Source organism: Centrocercus urophasianus, unplaced genomic scaffold, assembly GCF_019232065.1.
Source record: "Centrocercus urophasianus isolate 14NV4802_14NV808 unplaced genomic scaffold, USGS_Curo_1.0 seq_25, whole genome shotgun sequence".
Classification (NCBI taxonomy): Eukaryota; Metazoa; Chordata; class Aves; order Galliformes; family Phasianidae; genus Centrocercus; species Centrocercus urophasianus.
Genome location: NW_024884811.1, coordinates 17780828 through 17797158, shown reverse-complemented (window position 1 = coordinate 17797158; position 16331 = coordinate 17780828). Strand labels below are relative to the sequence as shown.

Here is a 16331-nt window from a genome sequence, read left to right as displayed (position 1 = left end):
CTCCTATTTATGAACATTGGAAGGCTGCAATAAGGACTCCCTGGGGCCTTCTCTTCTCCAGGCTGAACATCCCCAGCCTTTCTTCATAGCTCCCAGCTCTCTCAGCCTTTCTTCATAGGATAGGTATTCCACCTCCATTACAGTTCTCCACAACAACCCTCTTTCCAAATTGGAAAGATGTGGATTTGATGGGTGGACTGTTTGATGGATAAGAAACTCACTGCAAGACCCAAAGCAGCGCGGCCAGCGGGGCGAGGGAGGGGATCCTGCCCCTCTGCTCTGCGCTGTGACACCGCACCTGGAGCGCTGCGTCCACAGCTGGAGTGCTCAGCACAGCAGAGACGGGGGCCTGCTGGAGAGCGTCCAGAGGAGGGCCGCACGAATGGTCAGGATGGAGCAGCTCCCTGTGAGGACGGGCTGAGAGCTGGGGCTGTGCAGCCTGGGCAAGAGGAGGCTGAGCGAGACCTGAGGGCGGCCTGTCTGTATCTAAGAGAGGACAGACTCTGCAGTGATAGGACAGGAGAAATGGCTTCAAACTGAAAGAAGGGAGATCTGTATTGGATATAAGGAAGATTTTCATATTCAGGGTGGTGAGGCACTAGCACAGGTAGTCCAGAGAGGTGGTGGATGCCCCATCTCTGGAGCCACCCAAGGTCAGAGTGGGGGCTCTGAGCACTTGATGGGTGTTGCGGGTGTCCCTGGTCACTGCAGGGGAGTTGGACCGGATGACCTTTGAAGATCCCTTCCAACTCACACGATTCTGTGACTGTCCCTGTGCCCTCCTCTGGACCTGCTCCCACAGCTCTGCATCCCTCCTGCGCCGGGGGCCCCCGCCCTGGACGCAATACTGCAGATGGGGCCTCATGAAAGGAGAGCAGAGCGGAGCACGGCAGAGCAGAGGGAACAGGCACCTCCATCTCCCTGCTGCCCCCCCTGCTGACAGCCCAAGATGCTGCTGGCTTTCTGGGCCACAAGAACTCACGTCAGTTCGTGTTGAGCCCCAAACCACTCGGCTGCTCTGCCCACTCTCCGCCCAGCCCGTGCAGTTGTGCGGTTTTGCTCTGCCCCAGCCGCAGCACTGCACTCAACTCGCCCACGCTGGCGGCCACGCCAAAGCACAACCGCACATCGCCATGACGGCAGCCCCCCTTCCCGGGAGGCCCCGCCTCCATCAGGCCCCGCCCACAGCGCTGACCCCTCCCGCGCCGAAGCTCCGCCCCGCCCCCGCAGTCAGACCGCACCCAGTCACGCCCACCCGCAAACCACGCCCCCCTCAGGTGGTCACGCCCATTTTCCCCCCTCCCCACCCGCCCGCCTCTTCCGGCCCGGGCGGCGGTGCGCCGCGGCGTGTGACGTCAGGCGGCCCCGGAAGGGCGCGGGCCGGGAGCAGCCTCCGCCGCCGCCGGGCCCCGTCGGGCCCCGTCCCGTCCCGCCGCAGCCCCACCCCCGTACCACGCGCCCCGCCGCCATGACGCTCGCCGTTTTTTTCGGGTGTACCTTCATCGCCTTCGGGCCCGCGTTCAGCCTCTTTCTCTTCACCATCGCCCGCGACCCCCTCCGCATCATCATCCTCATCGCGGGGTCAGTGCGGGGCTGGGGAATGTCGGGGCACGGTACGGTGCTGTGGCACTGGTACCAGTACGGGAGCATCGTGGCACCGGGACGGGAGTGGTACCGGGGTGGGGGACATAGGGCACTGGTGTGGGGGTGGTACCAGTACGGTGACATCGGGGCATCTCTATAGGAGCTGTACCGGGGGGGACGTGAGGCGCTGGTGTGGTACCGGCTCTGGTACTGGGACTCCAGTGTGGGACTGGTACCATTGCGGGGAGCTCAGGCGCCAGAGATGTCACGGCACCAGTACTGTAGCGTTACCAGTGTGGGGGTGGTGGAGCACCAATCTGGTGCCTGGACACCACTGTGGCACTGATAGCAGTGCATGCAGGGGGCTGGCACAGTACTAGTGCTGGTTCAGGTGCCTGAGCACCATTCTGGGTGCTTGTGGGCACCTTGTGAGCATGAAAGCACCACCAGTACCACTACTCATACTGGTGCCAGTGTCTGCTCAACCACTGCACTGGTGCCACTATAGCTGTGGCACGGCAGGGACGGGGTCTGTAGGAGCATGGGAGCCAGCAGCACTGCAGGACTGGTGCTAGCCCTCCTGCAGCAGGGACTGAGCCCTACCATGGCTCTGTGCTGGTGCCCACACAGCTCAGCTGCTGTTTCCCACCTCCCTAGGGCATTTTTCTGGCTAGTCTCACTGCTGCTCTCCTCCCTCATCTGGTTCATTGCTGTGAAGGCTAGCGACCCACGTGATGAGCCGCTGCAGAAAGGGCTCCTGATCTTCGGGGTGATGTTCTCCGTGTTGCTGCAGGAGGCGTTCCGCTTCCTCTACTACAAGCTCCTCAGGTAAGGGCAGCTCTGGCCTGGCTCCGGGCTGGGGGCACTTAATGTCGGTGAGCCTGGTGCCAGGAGAAGCCATTCTGACCCTGTGTGCCACATCATCCTGCTGCTCGGGGTCCCAGTCAGGGGGTTTTATGAGGCAAAAGGTCTTACGGCCAAAATCGCCGCACAGAGATGGGTTAAGGTGGAGGATGTCTGCGTAGTGAAGAGCAGCCCCAGGTCTGCAGGGCTGGAGGCTGACTGTGTGGTAGTGTCTTCCTGATCTCAGTGTGAGTTGTCTGTGATTTTAAGCTCCTGTAGCATCCTCACTGCCCACCCTTCTTGTGACTGGAGTGGGTGGTGCTCCTGCAGCTCATACAAATGGCTGTGGGATGCCAGAGACAAGAAGGTTCCCACTTTGCTGCATGGAGGATGCAGAAGGGTGAGGGACCAGCCCTTGTTGCAAGCCTCATCCCTTTCCCAGGAATAGCTCTGCATCAGCAGAAGGAGCCTGGAGAAGATTCTAAGGCTCCGCAGCACTGCAGTCTGCCCAATCTGGAGCAGTGTTGTGAGTGCAGGATTGCCTTCCCCCAGCCCAGGCTGCTGTGGGTGGCACACCCCTGCCTGGACAGGGCAAAGTCTGGGCCCAGCCCCGCGGTGTCTGCAGCAGCAGCGAGGAGGAGGAAGAGGAGGAGGGCTCATGCCGCTCCTCGTGGCAGCACTGCGGCAGGCAGGCAGAGGGTAGCAGAGATCTGTGCTTCACCTTGCAGAGCCACGGCAGTGCCAGCACCACTGCCTTCCTGGCTGCACAGTGACATTCAGGACACTTAGCTTTCTGTGTTTCTTTGCCCAAAATTGATTTTTTTCTAGCTTTCAGTGTTTTTCTCTGTACTTCCTTGCATTTTTTCACCACCTCATAGAAAATACAACTCCTGAGATCTCAGCTCTTTGATGCCTGAACTGTGTTCACAACCAGCGGTGCTGCTGCCTGCAGCATCCCACCAGCCGGTGTCTGAGCATTGGCGTGTGCTTGTCTTGCTCTCTGGAAAAAAATTCAAGGAGGTCCCATGGTGCTTGTTGCAGTGACGGCCAGCTTGGCAGCCACATGCTGCCCTTGGTCAGCACTCCAGGAGCTGTCAGCAGAGTCCTAAATGGTTCTCAGTAACGTGCAGAATGCCTGTTGATTCATTAATCAACCTCAGGGTCATTTAGGACAAGGCCAGGTGCCTGCCAGCAGCAGAACTGTACCCTTTTTTCACACTCATGAGAGGCCTGGGCTGGTGCAGGACAGTCCCCAGTCCCTTGCCCCATCCATCCAGGGTGCCATGTGGTGCCCCATCACACTGTCCCCTGCAGGAAGGCCATTGAAGGGCTGGTGGCCCTCAGCGAGGACGGCTGCTCCCCTATCTCCATCCAGCAAATGGCATATGGTGAGTGCTGCATAGGGAAGACGAGGTTGGGTCTCCTGGGGTTTTGGAGGTGCTTGGGTGGGGGGGGATTGTGTCCTTGGGGTGTCACAGCCTCTCTGTGTCCTGGCAGTGGCTGGTGTGGGCTTTGGACTCATGAGCGGTGCTTTCTCCATGATCAACCTCCTGGCGGATGCTCTGGGACCTGGCACCGTGGGCATCCATGGGGACTCACAGCTCTATTTCTTGACCTCAGGTGAGGACAGGATTGTGCCCTGAGCCTTCATCACAGGGGTGGCAGACACATAGCTGTATCATAGCCACTTGCAGCCCCAGTCTGTGGTGTTGTAGTCCCCTGTGACCTTGTCCAGCCCTGACCTTGCAGCATTACTGAATCTCCATTACCTCCCCACTGTTGTCCCGGCAGCCTTCATGACCATGGTGCTGATCTTCCTGCACACCTTCTGGGGCATCCTCTTTTTCCACGGCTGTGAGAACCGACACTGGTGGGAGGTCATGGCCGTCGTTGTCATGCACTTGGCTGTTTCAGGGTCGGTAAGTAGCCGGGAGCAGAGCTCAGTGCTGCCACTAGGGGTGGCTGTGGGGTATGCTGGTGCCTGTGCCTGTGGAGGAGCAGCTACTCCTGCTACTGTGCTATGCTAGATTCATACTACATATTGGGCTACAGCTTGATACATCCTCACTAGATGTGCACCAGCAAAGCACGTAGAGACCATAACTCCCTACTAGGAGTTCCCCATGGGCTGTGCCCATCACTAACCAAACCCTGGAGCTAGTTTCTTACCCCTGGAACCATGAGTGATGCTGCTCTGTCCCCATCCTGTTCCAGCCACTCCCCAGAGTGCTAGGGCGAACTAAGAGGGGGACACTGTGGCTGTGTGTGACAATTAGGCCATGAGAGATCCTGCTCACCCTTTCCCTTTCTCCTCTCTGCAGACATTTTGCAACCCGCTGTATGTAGGCAGCCTGGTGCCCTCCTATGTGCTGATGGCCATTGCTGCTGTCTGGGCGTATATGCTGTCGGGGGGCTCTGTCCAGAACCTGCGCCGCTTCCTGCTCTGTAAGTCACCCAAATGGAGTTTTCTTTGGTTACTGTGTCTTGAGGTGGGGCAGAGTGTCTTGGAGACTGAAGCAAGGTGATAGCTAAAAGGAAGAGACTCCAGGGCTTTGGTTGTTGCCTCTCTGAGGAAGTTAATTGGTAAAAACTGACCCCTTGCTTCCTGCAGGTGCACAGAGTGGAGCTAGCCCCCAGACAGCATCCTGAGGCCCTGCAGACGTTCCCATCCCCAGCTGCCCCTGCCCTCCCCTGTCAGCGGCAAGGTTGGCCGTCGCCTTTTCTGCAATACATTTTCTCCTGGAAGGGGGGCCCTGGCCAGTCCCAGCAGGGACAGATGCTGCCATCCGGATGCAGCAGCGGTGCTGTGACCGGCTTGCTCCTCTGCCCCTCTGGGGACAACTCAGTCTGGGGGACTCAGCTCTGTTGGCCCTGAGCTATCACCTGGGAAGTACTTCCTTGGACTGCTGGAAGCCCAAGCCCAGGAAGCCCCCTCACTTTTCCGCCTGGTACAGAAGATGTCCTGCAGTCCCCTGTGCCTACAGGGGACACAATGTCTCCTCCTCTCCTGGGAAGTGGCTTTGTGAGGTGCTGCTGTGGCCAGGACTGAATGCTTGGTGCTACTTTCTCCATCTCGACTTGCTGTACTGGGAGATGCAGCCCCAGCACTGAACTGTAGTGAGCATCCCAGGGTGGGCAGATGGGGGTTGGCATGGCAAGGTTAGGGGATGATGTGCAGGAATGGGGGCAGAACGCATCCACCATTGTTGGTGGACGTGCAGTCAAGGGCTTGGGGTGAGCGGTGGGCCGCAGCTGGTGCTGGCACCGCCTGGGGAGGGGGGCTTGGGGCTGTTCTGGGGATCACTGCCCTCTCACTGAGTCAAAAGGGGATTTTAAGGCAGCTACCCCCCTGTTAACCTGCTACAGGACAGGGAGGACTGCCAATGGGCTCAGGGCTGAGAGGCGGTTTTGTCCACAGTGGGCTTTTGTACCAATAAAAGAAGCACCAGAGGTGAGCAAAAGTTGTGTGCTGGCCATGCAAGCATCCTTCCTCCTGCTCCTGTATAGAGCTCTGACTGATGCACTGGGGTGGAGGCTGCTCACAGGCTTCCTCCTGCTCCATGCCCAGCCTGTTGCTCTTGGCTCCAGCTGCAGAGGGGAGCAGGGCGGGGGTTAGCCAGGAGTGGTGGGTCTGCCACCGTCACCTCTGCATTTCTTCATGGCGCTGTGATATTTTTCCAACACTTTGCACAAATAAGAGGAGGAAGAAGTCCCAGAGCGATGTAGGGCAGGGTGGGACTGTGCAAGGAGCCCTGCACTGCTTGCTCTGGAGCTCTGCCGTATGCATGGATGGAGGCTGATGCTTCCGCTGCAAGAGGTGGCTGGCAGAGCAAAAAGCTTTTATCGTAGTTGGTTTTTTTTTTTTAATGGTTTTATCCTTTTTGTAACAAAAATATCCCCTTAGGCTAGGTGCTGTCCCGGGTGAACAGTCCATGCAGCTACTGGAGGTCCTCCTGCAGCTCAGTGGGAGTGGCTTAGGCGGTGTTCTCGGCTGTGGCTGCTGTGTAGATGACCTTGGATTTAGTGGGTGAGTCCAGCCTGGAGCAGGAAGGAAGAGGATAGGTTAGAGCAGGAGGGGGCACAGCTGTCCTGCAGTGGGTGCTGCTATCCCTGGGGAGGACTGCTGCCCATTCCTGGTGTTCCCATCACTTACCGTGCATTCTGGCTGCGGTTCTTGTAGACGTAGAGCAGGAAAGCCAGCATTGTGATGGCAAAGAGCACTCCAAAAAGCACAGCCAGCACATCTCCTGAGCCCAAAAATGATACAAGGTTGGTTGGGTGGGGGAATGGTGCCAGGCTGGTGGCAGCCAACACAAAGCCAGCAGCCAGCATGCTTACCTGCATGAAATGAGCTGGTGTGTCCTGCTGAGAAACAAGAACTAGTGTGAGAGCATGCTGCAGGGACACCAGGGTGGATCTAGAGTACCCCCCCTGGCTTTTTGCCCCTCAGCGCAGCACAAGGCTGCCAGAAACCCCATCCCTACCATGCACCCCAGTCCCTTTTCCATCCCCAGCATCTCCCCTACCTGCTGTTGCTGAGGTGCCATCACCTGAAAGAGACACATCACAGTCAGGGGGTGCCCAGAGGGGAGGGGAACGCAATTACGGGTTCTGCCAGAAGTGACAAGAGGTTGGCCCTAGAGCCAGGCTGCTCACGTTGCTCCCTGCATAGGATGGCCAGTGCATGTCCATGCCCTAAATGCTGGGCTGGGGCTGTGCCAGGCAAATATTTACCCAGCACAATGGTGCTGCTTGCGCACAGCTGCATTATCGCCTCTGTGCCTCTCTGTGTGGTGCTGGCTGGCACTATCGGTGGCAGTGTCCCATGGTTCAGGGAAGCCACCACCACGACAACAGCAGTGCCACTGCTGCTTGGGGACTTTGTATGAGCTCAGGGCTCTGATAGAAATAGCAAATAAAAGAAAAAAAGCAGTGTTTGCACCTCCACCCCCACCTCTACAATGCCAGGGAGCAGCTTCTGCAGAAAGTGTCAAGAGGCTTGGAGGTAAATGGTGAACACGATAAAGCAGCCAACAGGTTTACCAAAGATAGAGCAATGCCAGCCTAACCCGATATCCTTCTTTGATAAGTGAGATTCTAGACAAAGAAAATGCGGTAGATTTTATCTGCTAGACTTCAGTGAAGCATTCCCATGGTGCTGCCCGGGCACTGCAGTGATGGGAGCCCATGGCCAGGGGAAGCCCCAGCACTGCCCCAGACCTTGGTGCTGTTACTCAGTGTGACACAGGGCATCGGAAACGCTGCCCAAAGGGAGAGGGAACAGGATGTTGGACAGCAAAAAAATAAAACTCTGAGTGAGTTCAGAGAACTGAGAATGGCACGAATTTAGTGATGCAGAGATAGTCACACCTGAGGGCAAACAGGAATTTCGAGTCATAGCTGGAAACCACCAGTGCTAGGAAGTGCTCTGAGGACAAACTAAAGGACAGGAGCAGGGCCAACCCATGCACAAACCTTTCACCAAGAGAAGCAGAGCTCTGAAGCATCTCTCCTCCCCCCAGGATGCTCACACACTCCTTACCTGCAGGCACCTGCCTCTCCCGGGAGGAGCTGGGCTCAAAGCTTGCCAGCACCCATCTCCTGTGCAGGCTCTGGTCCTGCCTAAAGTTGTTCATGAGGAGGCGGTGGTCATCTGTGTGCAGGCTGCTCACCAGTATGGACATCTGGGAGGAAAGCAGTGTGAGTGGGGTGGGATGCGGGATGCCCTGAGGAGCCAAGATCCAGCATGCACATGGCCAACAGACCTGTTCCTTGGAGAGCTTCACCGTCTGGTTGAAGACAGTCCACTTGATGGATTCATGGCAGGGTGGGGTGGTCAGGGACCCGTTGTAGTGGAAGTAGAGGTGCAGGTTGTCAGGCAGCAGGCCAGCGATGTTGAACCCGGGCACAAGGACTTCATCATCTGTGAGGAGAAATGGGGCAGCGGTGAACTGCTGTGCAAGCTTCTCCTGTGCACAGAGCCAACAGCTGCTACAACCTTCCTCTGCAGTGCCAGCAGGGCATTACCTTCTCCTTGGATGCTATGCAGGTGCTCGAGTATCTGCTGGTAATAAGGGTTCTCCCTTGGCCCAACCTGCAACAGAGCAGTGATGTAAAGAATGGCTGCTGGCAAAGGGCCTCATGTCCTTCTGTCCCCTTCTCCATCCTCTAGATCATGTTGTTCTTCCTTCCCCTCCTTGCTCAAGGACTGCTCACCTCCAGGAAGACCCCCAGCACTGCCATCCCATCCGGTTGAGTTAAGGCTGCCTTGAAGTTCTCGTACTTGGTGTTGTAATGGACCACGTGGAGCTGAAAGGAAACACAGCCCCTGGATGGTGCTCACTTCCTTGGACAGAATATATTCTGGGGGAGAGATGCAGCTCCTGCTTGGGGGACATTGCTGGTGAAGTGGGATAAAGGTGCCATAGCAGTGAGCACCAAGAGCTGCCCTGAACATGGGCAGACAACCCGCCCTGGAGGACAGCAGCTGTACCAGAAGGGATGAGATCAGCCTGAGCTGGCTGTGTGCAGCTCACGGTCCTGTGCCACCAGCCCAGCAGCAGGACAGAACACTCCTCACCTCCCCAGCAAAGCGCTTGTGGTCAACGGTGTGCTCGGAGCCAGGATTCGAAGGTGAGCCCCAGTGCAGGTGCAGCTGCACGGCACGGTACTGCTGTGCGTAGCCGCCCGTGATGGCCAAGGACTCAGGCAGCTTCAGGACCACTGCAGAGGGAGGGAGAGTGCAGTTGGTAAGGCAGAGTCTGCAGAACGGCTGAAGGGAAGGAGTCACCTTGGGCTGGGGGAGGTTGGTGACAACAAACAAAGTGGCTTTGGATCTTAAACGAGGTTGAGGGTAGGGCAATGGGTAGAGCCGTGCTATGAAGCAAGGTTCAGCCTGCAGGACACCCAGTGAATGAATGTATTCGCTATGTGGGAATAACACAAAGAGGCTGTGGATAGAGGATAAGGGGATTGGCAGAGTGATGTACACCTGCAGGAGCGTAGAGCTGCATCACTGTTTCATCAAACAGGGCAGCCTGCAGGCCTGGCCAGCACTGGGGCTGGCGTCACATGAAATCTGCAGTTAGAGCAGAGTTAGTTTGGACACATGTATTTGGTTTTGCCTTTACCTTTAGGTGTGGTTTAGGGCAAAGTTGAGCTCCAGATACCTGGCGAGCAGAACAGTGCTGTAGATAACCTAAGGGCTGAGCTATGGGGGGGACAAGCACCAACATCATGAGTATCCCTGGGAGAGGCTGTGGATGGTTGGATGGTTGGACTGGATGATCTTTTCCAACTTTGGTGATTCTGTCCCATCCTTATAGGTGAAGTGTTTCAATCACATCACTAGGGCACAGGTTTGTGATGAGTCATCTGTCCTCCCCTGCGCTACCGGGCACAGAGATACAGAACTCAAATACACTCCTTCCTCCCTGTGCATTTACACCCTCCCATGTTTCTATTGTATATCTAACTTGGTGCTTTCCTAGCATTCATCTGAGTCATTTTCAACATATACATTGTGTAAGGAGTAACTGTAGAGCTGTCCTAGCTGACTTGTAACTTTTCACTTTGTTCTATTTTTCCTGAGTGATCACAGAGGTCAACACATGAAAAACTACCTCAGCCCTGGCCCCTCTGATTGAAAATGCTACAAGTGTTTCTGTGAACACCAAAACAGCACCAGATGCCAGGGTGCCTAAAATAGCAACCACTGACCTCAGACCGTTGAGCTATGCAGGCAGCTAGGGCAAGAGGCTATAAAATAGAGTGCTGGGCATGCCGTGTGCAGCAAGTCTGACTTGTTGGGTTTGCAGCACGCAGGGATCAGCTCCAACGGGCAAGGGCATGGAGCTATCCTGCTGCAGCCTCAGGGAGTTCTTCAGCTGCCATCACTACCAGCAGGTCCCATTCTGAGCAGCATGCACAGGGCTGGAAGTGCTTCTGGAAGGAGCTGGTGGCAGCCAGGATCCACTGCTGCAGGGAGGAGGTGATGAGGTTTCTGGAAAGCTGGGACAGAATCTGTTCACATTATTTTACTATCAGTCTCACCATGCTAGATAGAGAGAAAAAAGCCCTTCTAAAACTGCAGAAGCCTTTTAAAAGTGTCTTAAGATCCTCAGATAGCATCTCAAAGTATAGACTTCAAGAAGAGTGTCCTACAAGAGAGGCGGTACCGTGGAGGCTAATTCACACAAGGCCATGATTTCTCCTTTGAAAAAAGTGCCATGTAGGAAAGGAACCAATGGCTGCAAACCTGCATTAGGAACAAATTTCTAAAGGAAACATGAATTACAATAAATTCCTGAAGCCAACACCCAACACAGTGAATAGCGAGCTCCCCCACCCACCTGTGTGCCCATTGTTCTTCATTGCTAGCATCTGGCTGGCAGGCAGGCTGTAGCCGGAGAGCTGGATGGGTCGCAGCTGGGGGCTGAAGATGGTCGTCTCCGTGTTGATGTTGATGGGAGATTGCATGTTGCCTGCACACTCTGGGAAGTGCTTGGCCCACTGCCCTGGATCTGGCATGGAGAAAGGGCAGTGGTGAGAGTGGGCAGGGACAGGACCTGGGGGTTTGGTGGGTGCAGGAGAAGAGATGGGCCGTGCACCACGCACAAAGGGTAGGTTTCTATCAAGTCAGCTCATGAGCAGCTCTATGGGCATGGTAGTGGTGGGTTGGCAGTTGGACTTGATGATCTTTGAGATCTTTTCCAACCTTTAATGATTCCATGATTCTATGCTGCCATATGACCGCTTGTGGCTGCATCATGAAAGGGTTCTGAGCGTGGTGAGCTGCCAGGAAAGTCTATTTTAGGGGTGTTTGGGAAGAGTGTGAGAATATCATTTACAAGTGGACTTGGCAGGCAGGGGAGCTCTGCAGCTCATCACACTCACTGCTGGCAGGCACGGCCCCCTGTGAGCACGGTGCCACCATCTGCAGCTTCTGCCTTGGGCCACTGCAAGCCAGCGTCGTCCCCCTGCACACCCTGCTCTAGGAGACGGTGCAAGGACACAAGGTGATCCTCGGGCAAAGTCCCAGTACAGCCTGTCAGTGAGAATGGCATGGGACGGGCCTGTGCCTTCCTGAGGAGGCAAAACCCCAGGGACCCCCACACTGAGGCACACGGGATCCCACTGCTGCCTCACAAATGGCCCAGGCTCGGTCACTGCTGAACCAGCATGGTGAAGGGAGGGAAGGGTGAGACACTGAGTGTGCCTGGTAATCATTAACCAGGACTGGCTGGAGCCCAGGGTCTGATGGTGGTGGCGAAAGTAGGAGCAACTGCAGTGTATTTACCTTCATAACTCCAATGGCTGTCACTGGGACCTTGAGAATTAAAAAAAAAAGAAAAAGAGAGCATGAATGGAAGGGAAAGATTGACTGCAAACACACCTCTGCCATGCAGCACTCCTGGTCCTACGGCAGCCATGCACCCTCTGCCTCAGTGCTCTCCCAGCATTTGCCTGCTCGTTCTCCTCCTCCTTCACCAGAACCATTAAAGAAATGCTCCCAAAGGGCACTGCTTCCTCCATGCAGAGAGAAAACTCCAGAGCTTGATGCTTGGTTATTATCGTTATAGTGGAAAATAATTCACAGATATCGCTCCATCACTGAATAGCACCAGTCATGCTCTTCCAGCTGCTCCCACTGTGCCCCCATCAGATCCTGTAAGCACCATCCAACTCCATACCTCTATCCCTCATTAGGGTGAGTGCCTACCAGGATGGCTGGGAGGCAGGAGGGCCACCATGTTGGTCCCCATTGCCCCCCTGACAACAGCCATTGACAGACACTTGCTATTAATAGGAGCAGATTCCATCTCATGATGAGAAAGGAAAAGGCACACTTTCCCAGGCCCAGGCAATCGGCACAAGCCCCAAGCCCAGCAGGATCCTGCCCTCCTCCCAGCCCCAGGCAGCGGGTGGCCACAGCTGAAGGATGCTTGGGGACAGAGAGGAGGATGGCTCTCAAGGCTTCTCCAGCACCACGGGTGGCATTTCAGAGAAGTCCAAAGAAGCTGTGGTGCCCCATCCCCAGGGGCACTCCAGGCCAGGCTGGATGGGTCTCTGGGCAGCCTGAGTTTGTGGAGGGCAACTAGCCCACGGCAGCGGTTGGGGCTGGGTAGGCTTTAAGGTTCCTTCTAACCCAAGCTGTTGTGCAGGCTTAGGAGTGATGTGAGGGAGCCACTCACCGAGGTGTGGGACATTCTCAAAGGTGTATGAGAAGGGAACAACAAGGCATCAACAAGAAGGATGAATAGGGGCACTCGCACCAGAGCTGAGATCCGTGGGAGATACTCCAGCAGTTTCTCAAGCACGGTTCCTCAGCTGCAGCAGAAGGCTTGTGCTCTGGCACAGGTAACATGTGGCACCCTGGGGCTGGCATACGGTACCTGGGCACACTGCACATGCCTCAGCTGCCACAGACAGCCCCAGCACCCTGTTCCCTGCTTCCCTCTGCGGCTCAGCCTATGAAGAAAGCATAGACCTCCCATGCATACAATCCCAAGCACTGAGGCAACATCTCCCACCCCATGGAGCTGGGTCCCTTGGTGCATGCCCTGGTGCTGCAGGGTGGCATCCCCTGGCATTGTGGTTCAGCTCTCAGCCCTGCAATACTCTCATCCCTTCCACACGGGGGCATTCACAATCCCACAGTCCTTCGGCAAGCACATTAACCCCCTGCCCTGCCCAGCCCAAATGCAATCCCAGCCTCCATCCCAGCTCCCCGCTGCAGCACGTCTTCTCTCTCTGATTGCTGCTGAACTGTTGCCATGCACCACAACGGAGGTGACGGTGCCGCAGCTGCAGCTCCCTGCATGCCCTGCCCTGCCTCTGGGCGCCTTCAGCCCTGGCAGGGGCTGCAGTGTACTCTCAAAAATGTGCATGTAAGGAAAAAAGTGCTGCAATAGGGCTTCAATGTACATTCTGGGAGGTGTGAGCAAGGAGAGTCTCAGCAAAATACTGTGGGGCACAGAGGGGCAGCACAGGAGCCAGCTGCCACTGCAGACAGCACAAAGACACCCTGCTTGGCCACGTGGAGTCCCTCTGTTCCCTACTTGCTCCAAGCCCACCCCTTCCCTGAGCAGGGCATATTTCACACCCAAGAGCAGCAACACTTCCCCCTTTCAATGCTTTCTTCCCCCTGTATTCACTCCCTCTCCTTCTTTCCATCTTGGGATCCCAGTGCTGCCGTCAGCTTGCTTTCTTCCTGACGTCCAACACCATCCAACAACACCTCCCCGCTGAGTCGGGGCACGCGCTGCCATTAGCAGTGCACTGTTCTGCATGTCCTGCGGACTGTGAGCAGCACAGCTGCTGCTAGCAGTGGGAAAAAGCAGCAAGTTGCAAGCTGCTCCCATAAACATCCCCATGGCTCCAGGGACTACATACCTAACGCTGTTTGTATACAGCAAGAGCCAATACCAGAGAAAAGAGAGGGCTCAGTGTAGCCCTCCATCCTCACATGGAGGGTAAGTCCACAGAACAGAGCAACATGGGTTGTAACAGGAGGGATCAGGACACACAGATACACCATGTCTCAAAGCAGTGAGCAGCACAGCTGCAAGTCCACAGCGTACCACACATCCAAGCACCTTGTCCCCTGCAAATAATAACCTGACCAAGGTACAGAGACTGTGCCAGGGCGCTCATGCTTGCCTGCAGCCAGCTCCCGAGGCAAGGACTAGTACAGGGTCCGGAGGATAGCCAGCATTCCCTGACAAACCGTGCAAAGAACCTCTGCACCCCATGGACAGGAAGGCATCAGACCCCAGCCTGATTCCACAAGCACAGCCCCTTTTTCGCCCACTCAGACACACAGCCATGCAGCCCCAGCCATTGCTGTGTGCACTGCCCACGGGGCACCAATCCTGGCTGCATTAAAGCCCTTTTGTGTTTATTAACTTTGGCCAACAGTGAGCCATGGGGATCAGCCTTTAATCTGCACCGGAGCTCAGGTCGCTGCAGGAATTGTTCTTTGTGCTGCTGGGAAACAGAGGGGCCCCACAAGGCAGGCAGCATCCCATGGAGCAGCAAGAGTTTGTGGGGGGAGGCACAGGGCAGGAATGGCCCCCGGTCTGTTTCTGCTGCCTGTGAACCCAAATAGTCTTGAAGAGTGCCGGGGGAAAGGGAAAATATTCACAGGGCATTAGGGTGTAAGGGATGGGATAAAAACGGGGAAATCCTGGGGAAAGACTGAGGCTTGAAGCAGAGGAATGAGTTGAATGAGGGGATTACAACAGAGGAGGGAGATCAGATGGAGGAAGAGAGAGCATCAGGGAACACAAAGCAGAACAGGACTGAATAAGAGGGAGAGAACAGATAGGCTGCTCTACTACAAAGACACCGGAGGTTCCTCAGGCTCCCACGCTAGGAAATCTCATGGAAAGCATTATGGAAGGCTACAGAGTGCAATGGATGCTGCCAGCCTGGCCCCATGCAGGAGCCGAAAAGGGGGGACGAGACAGGAATGTGTACGGGACCTGGCCCCAGCACAAGGACTGTCACTGAGGTCTGGCTACTGCTCCTCGCCCACATCTTCTTCCCATCCACATCCCACCCGGCCCACAGCCGCACGGAGACGGTGTCACCCGGCTCCCTCCCACTCTGTGGAGGAGTTTCTCCATCTCTGTGGCAAGGAGCAGTGCGTCCCCAAAACCCCACGCACAGCCCAACAAGAACTCGGTAAGAAATGTGAATCGTTGCAATAACAGCAGCAGCTCGCAGCACCCCGTATTTGACACAGGGAACAGTGATGCCACACTGTGAGCCCGGAAAGGCAAACCCACGGGGAAAGCAACGCTGGGACGGGGACATCCCTGCGCTGTGCTCAGCCGCGGGTGAGAAACGCACCGCACTATCTCCAAACATTACTGAATGCCGGAATGAAAAAAGGGACCGAGACCACAGGGTCTGAGCACTACCCCCCAAAAGTGACTCCAAAACTTGAAAGCCCTCTGCGTGGGGTGAGGGGAGGCACGCCACAGCACCCAGCCCCGCGCTTCCCACGCTCCCCCATCCCACCGCCCGCCGTGGTGCAGCCCCACACCTGCCCCGCTGCACGGACCCTGCGGGCGGCCGAGAGCCCCGAGCCGCAGTGCGGTGCGAGCCGTCCGGCGGGAGCGGGATGCGAGGCTGCGCGCGGGGCGGGGACGCGGACCCCGCGGGGGTCGAAGAGTTGGCGGGAGCGGGGACAAAGGCAGCGGCGTGCGGAGCTGTGCGGGGCGGGGGGAGGCGGGGTTCCGTAATGGGGGGCACTGTAGCCCCAAATCTCAGCGAGAGAGCACCCCCAAAATCGTGCACAGGAGCACAAAGGTGCTCCGTGCATCGGGATAACCCGAAGCCGGCACTGGAGCGCCCCGTGCACGGCACTGCTCAGCGCCTCGGCGATCCCAAAGCCCCCATCGGGGGAGGGGGGCTGTTCCGTCCGTCGGGGTGCCCCGCGCACTGCGCACCCCACAGCCAGCGCTGTGCAGCCCAGCCACTTCCCCTCACCTCTCTCCTGGGAGTGCGGGGCGTTCTCGTCGTTGTGGTCGTGCTCCTGCCCGGAGGCGGTTCGGCCCAGCCCGGCCAGCAGCAGGACGCAGATCCGCAGCGCGGTGCGGTTCATCTCTAGCAAGTGCGGCGTGCGGGACGGCCCGTGGCTGCCTGCTGGTCGAGACTGCCGCACATACATGGGAACAGGAGGGGGGAGGAGGCAGCCCTGACTCGACGCCGCCGTTACCTTTTATAGAGGCTGGAGGCAAAGTCTGCCGCCGCCCGGCCCGCACAGGTGAGCCGCGCCGCCGCCGCCCCTCGCACCGGGACTCGAACCCGTGATCCTGCCGGGACCGAGGAGGGGGCTACCCCGCCCCCCCTGCGCCGCGGGCACCTGAGTGGGGCGCGCGGCCCGGCCCCTGCGA

General features: G+C 57.1%; 2 protein-coding genes across 2 annotated transcripts; one reads left to right on the top strand and one right to left on the bottom strand.

Annotated features, from left to right (window-relative positions):
* The first annotated feature begins 1431 nt into the window (after window positions 1–1431).
* On the top strand, window positions 1432–5891 carry LOC122164088 (gamma-secretase subunit Aph-1b-like). Its single transcript, XM_042825836.1, has 7 exons — window positions 1432–1581; window positions 2242–2412; window positions 3742–3815; window positions 3925–4047; window positions 4219–4346; window positions 4749–4872; window positions 5039–5891. Exons 1-7 carry the CDS (start codon window positions 1469–1471, stop codon window positions 5074–5076), a joined length of 771 nt encoding a protein of 256 aa, XP_042681770.1. The 5' UTR covers window positions 1432–1468; the 3' UTR covers window positions 5077–5891.
* A 385-nt stretch (window positions 5892–6276) lies between these two features.
* LOC122164087 (carbonic anhydrase 14-like) lies at window positions 6277–16120 on the bottom strand. Its single transcript, XM_042825835.1, has 12 exons — window positions 15925–16120; window positions 11726–11755; window positions 10779–10949; window positions 9008–9150; window positions 8644–8736; window positions 8455–8521; window positions 8193–8350; window positions 7970–8111; window positions 6954–6977; window positions 6766–6792; window positions 6581–6674; window positions 6277–6465 (listed from the first exon to the last, which is right to left on the bottom strand). The coding sequence occupies exons 1-12, from the start codon at window positions 16103–16105 to the stop codon at window positions 6402–6404; spliced, it is 1194 nt and encodes a 397-aa protein (XP_042681769.1). The 5' UTR covers window positions 16106–16120; the 3' UTR covers window positions 6277–6401.
* Between the last annotated feature and the right edge of the window lie 211 nt (window positions 16121–16331).

What these genes read in the sequence shown, in the direction of transcription:
- LOC122164088 (XM_042825836.1), top strand. Translation starts at nt 1,469, where the DNA reads ATGACGCTCGCCGTTTTTTTCGGGTGTACCTTCATCGCCTTCGGGCCC. An exon ending in CATCCAGCAAATGGCATATG is followed by an intron (nt 3,816 to 3,924) that starts GTGAGTGCTGCA and finishes GTGTCCTGGCAG; the next exon opens with TGGCTGGTGTGGGCTTTGGA. An exon ending in ACTTGGCTGTTTCAGGGTCG is followed by an intron (nt 4,347 to 4,748) that starts GTAAGTAGCCGG and finishes TCCTCTCTGCAG; the next exon opens with ACATTTTGCAACCCGCTGTA.
- LOC122164087 (XM_042825835.1), bottom strand. Translation starts at nt 16,105, where the DNA reads ATGTATGTGCGGCAGTCTCGACCAGCAGGCAGCCACGGGCCGTCCCGC. An exon ending in CCCGCACTCCCAGGAGAGAG is followed by an intron (nt 11,756 to 15,924) that starts GTGAGGGGAAGT and finishes TTAATTCTCAAG; the next exon opens with GTCCCAGTGACAGCCATTGG. An exon ending in CAGCCATTGGAGTTATGAAG is followed by an intron (nt 10,950 to 11,725) that starts GTAAATACACTG and finishes TCTCCATGCCAG; the next exon opens with ATCCAGGGCAGTGGGCCAAG.